The sequence below is a fragment of the Crotalus tigris genome, unplaced genomic scaffold (genome assembly GCF_016545835.1).
Source record: "Crotalus tigris isolate CLP2741 ecotype Arizona unplaced genomic scaffold, ASM1654583v1 scf7180000020908.629646, whole genome shotgun sequence".
In the NCBI taxonomy this organism is placed as follows: Eukaryota; Metazoa; Chordata; class Lepidosauria; order Squamata; family Viperidae; genus Crotalus; species Crotalus tigris.
The window spans coordinates 538,367-544,366 of NW_024098249.1; the positions used below are offsets into that span (position 1 = coordinate 538,367).

General features: G+C 49.8%; 1 protein-coding gene across 1 annotated transcript in view; it reads left to right on the top strand.

The window, feature by feature from the left end:
- Window positions 1-1,509, top strand: part of ZC3H3 (zinc finger CCCH-type containing 3) — a 198,868-nt gene extending 197,359 nt beyond the window's left edge. The window contains exon 12 of the mRNA XM_039368711.1: window positions 699-1,509. Coding sequence (XP_039224645.1) covers window positions 699-730 — 32 coding nt within the window. The 3' untranslated portion in view covers window positions 731-1,509. The remainder of the gene's footprint in view (window positions 1-698) is intronic.
- The last annotated feature ends 4,491 nt before the right edge of the window (window positions 1,510-6,000 follow it).

Here is a 6,000-nt window from a genome sequence, read left to right on the forward strand (position 1 = left end):
GCTTTCATGCTGAAGATCTAGATGGTGGGTGGGTGGATGGATGGAGAGAGAGAGACGATAGATAGATAAATAGATAGATAGATAGATAGATAGATAGATAGATAGATAGATAGATAGATAGATAGATAGATAGATAGATAGATAGATAGATAGATAGATAGATAGATATGGATGGACGGATGATAGATAGATAGATAGATAGATAGATAGATAGATAGATAGATAGATAGATAGATAGATAGATAGATAGATAGATAGATAGATAGATAGATAGATAGATGGATGGATGGATGGATGGATAGATGGAAGATAGATATACGTATGTATCTATATATGTGTGTTTTCTGTATCTATATATGTGTGTTTACATATATATGGAGAGAGAGAGATACATACATACATACATACATAGAGAGACACAGAGAGAGAGATGGATGGAAGAAAGGAAAGAAGAAAAGGAAAAAAGAAAGGAAGAAAAAGGAAGGAAGGAAGGGCCCTAATCTAGGAGGGAGGAGGGCAGGGCCAACCTTCCCTCTCGCCAGCTGTGGTCAGGAGGGCCTGTACCACATCTGGAGGGAAAGAGGTGCGTTCATAAAGGATCCCAAAGAGGAGTCCTGGGTTCGAATGGCGGGCTTTGGGCCAGGAGGCTCCCCCTGTTTGCTGACCCCTTTTCTTTTCTCTCTCCTCCCCTCTCCTAGGAAAGCCCCTGCAGATCAAGCCCAGGCTGTGACGCCCCCTCCAGCCACGATCCAGGTCTGCCCACCCGGCCACCGAGCTTTGGGCCCGCTCACTGCCTCGCTCTTTCTCAGGGATCGGAGGTCCTCCCCGGCAACTACCTCAGAGCCAGGCCAGGCTGAAGCAGGGAGGGGGGGGGGGCAGCCAGGACCTTCCCCCCTCTGCCCCCCCAGCAAGGAGTGACACGTGCATCGGGATCTCTCGCCTGTCTCCAGCATCCCAAAGACCAATTTTGTGGGTTTTTTTCCCAACGGAGAGAAAGGAACGCCCCATTTTCCCAGTCTGCAAATCCAGCTGCCGGGGCTGCATTTTGCTTTCTTCGGCTGGATGAGGCTCCACCAGGAGACCCTCACTCACTCCTCAGCCCTCCCTCCCCATCCTGAGGGTGCCTCCCCTTCAGCTGCCCTGGCCCATCCTTTGCTTCCCTTTCCCCGCACCGGTGATGGGTGTATTCAGTAGCACAACCCAAGGGGAGACGGTGTAGCATCCCAGCAACTTTGTGATGGGCTGACCTTTGTCCCGGAAAGAAATGTAGATTTGTAGAAACGTGACTCTGATTTTCTCTCTCTCTCTCTCTCTCTCTCTCTCTCTCTCTCTCTCTCTCTCTCTCTCTCTCTCTCTCTCTCTCTCTCTTTCTTTCTGCTCTGGGAGAAAAAAAATAATCTTCTTTACCAGCTTTCTTTAACAGTTCGCGCGCAGCTTTGGGACTCCCAACTGTTTGTAAAGTAGACTTGTCTGGATGCTTTTAATACACAAATGCAAGCAAAATGTTTCCATTGGTTGACGCGGGTGGTCATTTCTTACTTACGCGTCCGGTTCCTCACGGTGAAGCTTTTCGTGGTTCGCTGGATTGTTAGCGCTTCCTTAACCTGCTGTCGGAGCTCCCGTCTTCTTCCCGGGGATGAGCGAGTTGGGTGCGAATTATAAAGCCTTGGTGAGACCCCACTTGGAATACGGCATCCAGTTTTGGTCACCACGATGTAAAAAAGAGGTTGAGACTCTTATAAAGGGTGCAGAGAAGAGCAACAAAGATGATCAGGAGACCGGAAGCTAAAACATATAAGGAACGGTGGCTGGAATTGGGGATGTCTAGTTTACACTGTGAGAGGGATCTTGGGGTCCTAGTGGACCATCCCTTAAATAGGAGCCAGCGTTGTGCTGCAGCTGCCAAAAAAGCCAACACAGTGCTGGGCTGCATTAACAGAGGGATAGAATCAAGATCAGGTGAAGTATTAATACCACTCTACAAGGCCTTGGTAAGGCCACACTTGGAATACGGCATCAGTTTTGGTCACCACGATGTAAAAAAGAGGTTGAGACTCTAGAAAGAGGGCAGAGAAGAGCAACAAAGATGATCAGGAGACTGGAGGCTATAAGGAAAGATTGATGGAATTGGGTATGTTTAGTTTAAACCAGTGGTTCTCAACCTGTGGGTCGGGACCCCATTTGGGGTCAAACGACCATTTCACAGGGGTCGCCAAACAACGCACTCCGCCATTTCCCCCCCCCTTTTCCTTAGCGGTGCTACTCCCTTTTATTCTATTGGCTTTTGAAAGCCAATAGAATAGGCTCTCTTGAACAGAGTCTAATTCGATTGGCTTTCCAAAGCCAATAGGAATGGTCCAGGCTGTCTCTGCCCTGCTGAGCCCGCCAAAAGTCCCATTCTGCCAACGATGCTGCACCAGTTGAGTAGTCCTTGACTTACGACCGGTTGAGTAGTCCTCGACTTACGACCGGTTGGAGTCGCGGCATTAAAAAGGTTGAGAACCACTTGTTTAAATGAAGAGAAGGACGAGGGGGGGGGACATGATAGCAGCGTTCCAATATCTCAGGGGCTGCCCCAAAGAAGAGGGAGTCAAGCTATCCTCCAAAGCGTCTGAAGGCAGGACAAGAAGCAACGGGTGGAAACTAATCAAGGAGAGACGCAACCTAGAACTAAGGAGAAACTTCCTGACAGGGAGAACAATGAACCCGTGGAACAACTTGGGAAGATTCTTCTTAGGGACACTGGGGAAAAAAATGAAAAAGAAACAAAAAACCCAAGAAGCTAGTGTGGCTCTTATGTCGTGGCCGCTCTCTGAGTTTGGCTGTTTTCTTGCAGATGTTTCATGACCCAACTAAGGAACATCATCCATGCTAGAAGGGAGGGGGGTTGTGGAGAGGAGGAGGACTGTGGGGTCCTTGGGGTTCTGAGCTTGGGCTGGGGTTTTTCTTTTTGCAGACCTTTCATGTACCATTTAGGCAACACCATCAGCGCTAGAGGGGGGGGGTCTGTGGAGGGGAGGAGGAGGACAACCAGGAGGACTCGGGTCCTTGGCGCTCTGCCTGTTTCCTTGCAGACATTTCATGTACCCATTAGGCAACATCATCAGTCTTGGAAAGGAATGAAAGAGGAGGAGGAGGAAGAAAAGAAAAGGAAGAGGAGGAGGAGAAGAAAGAAGAAAAAGAAAGAAAGAAAGAAGAAGAAGAAGAGGAAGACAGATTGTGCCAAGACTAGAAACATTTCAAGTGCTCAATCCAGCAAATGCAAAGGAAGGAGAAAGAAGAAGAAGAAGGAAGAAGAAGAAGAAGAAGAAGAAGAAGAAGAAGAAGAGGAAGAAGAGGAAGAAGAGGAAGAAGAGGAAGACAGATTGTGCCAAGACTAGAAACATTTCAAGTGCTCAATCCAGCAAATGCAAAGGAAGGAGAAAGAAGAAGAAGAAGGAAGAAGAAGGAAGAAGAAGAAGAAGAAGAAGAAGAAGAAGAAGAAGAAGAAGAAGAAGAAGAAGAAGAAGAAGAAGAAGAAGAAGAAGAAGAAGAAGAAGAAGAAGAAGAAGAAGAAGAAGAAGAAGAAGAAGAAGAATAATACAGATTGTGCCACGACTGGAAACATTGAAAGTGCTCAATCCAGCAAATGCAAAGGAAGAAGGAAGAGGAGAAGAAGAAGAAGAAGAAGTGTTCCTGAAGGTCTTCTAGTCCAACCCCCTGCTCAGGCAGGAGACCCTCTACACCCCTGTTCTAGACAAGGTTCTAGACACCCTGTTCTGAAACCCGACTGCTCCATCCCTGGAGGTTTGAAGAAGAGATTGGATTCATGGAGGAGAAGCGGAGGAGGAGGAGGAGGAGGAGGAGAACAAGATTTGTGGAGGGGAGGAGGAAGAGGAAGGAGGACTCCGGGGGTCCCTGGTGCTCTCTGAGCTGGGCAGTTTTCTTGCAGACGTTTCATGACCCAACTAGGGAACGCCATCAGACTGAGCAAGGAATGCTTTCCTAGATGGAGCAGAAGGTGAAGAACCTAGCTGACCTTCCATGACCCAACTGGGTCCCATCACGAGTGGCCTTCACTCCGTGAGGCAAAGGATGCTTTTGCAAGGACACACGGGTGTGCGTGTTGTGTGTGTGTGTGTGTGTGTCCCACCATCCTCCCCTCTCTGGATCAAGCCTTCAGGAGGACCCCCCCCCCGCCCCACCGACCTGGCTGGGGCTGCCCCATCCTTTTCCCTGCAATCAGCAGCCAAAGGCCTCGTTCTCCCCCCCCCCCTTCCGCCCCATTCCCTGCTCCTGCCGGTGATCCAGCTCTGCTCGTCCCACAGAGCAACGGAGCTAATAAAAGATTGATTGGGGAGAGAGCCACAATCTGCCAAGGTCGGCAGTTCCGGGCCCAACACGCCCCTCTCGTCCAGCGGGATGGAGTGGGCGGCGAGAGGGCGATTAGCAGCCCCCCCCCTTTGATTGGGCTGCTTTTATTTCTCCCTCTCCGTGGCTTTATTCTCCGTGATTTAATGTCCGTGTCTGCCGGCATTCCCGACAGAGCTGAGCAGTGCTGGCCGGGCAAAGATTCTCTCCGGCTGCTTTGCTTCTTCTTCTTCTTCTTCTTCTTCTTCTTCTTCTTCTTCTTCTTCTTCTTCTTCTTCTTCTTCTTCTTCTTCTTCTTCTTCTTCTTCTTCTTCTTCTTCTTCTTCTTCTTCTTCTTCTTCTTCTTCTTCTTTCTTCTTCTTCTTTCTTCTTCTTCTTCTTTCTTCTTCTTCTTCTTCTTCTTCTTCTTCTTCTTCTTCTTCTTCTTCTTCTTCTTCTTCTTCTTCTTCTCCTCCTCCTCCTCCTCCTCCTCCTCCTCCTCCTCCTCCTCCTCCTCCTCCTCCTCCTCCTCTCTTCTTCTTTTCCTCCTCCTCCCTTCTTCTTCTCCTCCTCCTCCCTTCTTCTCCTCCTCCTCTCTTCTTCTTCTCCTCCTCCTCCCTTCTTCTTCTTCTTCTTCTTCTCCTCCTCCTCTCTTCTTCTTCCTCCTTCTTCTCCTCCTCCTCCTCCTCCTTCTTCTCCTCCTCCTTCTCCTCTCTTCTTCTTCTCCTCCTCCTCCCTTCTTCTTCTTCTCCTCCTCCTCCTCCTTCTTCTCCTCCTCCTTCTCCTCTCTTCTTCTTCTCCTCCTCCTCCCTTCTTCTTCTTCTCCTCCTCCTCCTCCTCCCTTCTTCTTCTCCTCCTCCCCCCTCCTCCTCCTCCTCCTCCTCCTCCTTCTTCTTCTTCTTCTTCTAAACTTGCTTTGTGCAGAGAGAAAGGGAAGCCCGGCAGATTCAAGAGAGGCCAACCCACCAACTCGGCCCCTCTGGCTTCCCAGATGTTGGCCCCTCGGCCCTGGCTTCCCAGGAGAACACCCTGAAGGGCCCTATACCAGTGGTTCTCAACCTGTGGGTCGCGACCCCATTTGGGGTCGAACGACCCTTTCACAGGGGTCCCCAAACAACGCAGTCCGCCATTCCCCCCCCCCCCTTTTCCTTAGCTGTGCTCCTCCCTTTTATTCTATTGGCTTTTGAAAGCCAATAGAATATACTCTCTTGAATAAAGTCTAATTCTATTGGCTTTCCAAAGCCAATAGGAATTGTCCAGGCTGTCTCTGCCCTGCTGAGCCCGCCAAAAGTCCCATTCTGCAAACGGTGCTGCACCAGTTGAGTAGTCCTCGACTTACGACCGGTTGAGTAGTCCTCGACTTACAACCGGTTGGGGGTCGCAGCATTAAAAAGGTTGAGAACCACTGCTCTAGCTGAATGTGGGGAGGGGGGAGGAATTGCCCTCTGCGGAGAAGAGCAGGCTGGGTCTCATCCAACCCGGCCTTCTGTTCCAGGAGATGACCGTCCAGGTGGTTCTTCCTGGGGTGAAGAGGATGATGAAGCTGGATGCGATGGCGTCTGATTCAGGATTTCTCCAAGGCAATTGCCCTTTGGGGGTCCTTGGTGCTCTCTGAGCTGGGTGGTTTTCTTGCAGACGTTTCATGACCCAGCTAGGGGACATTATCTGTGC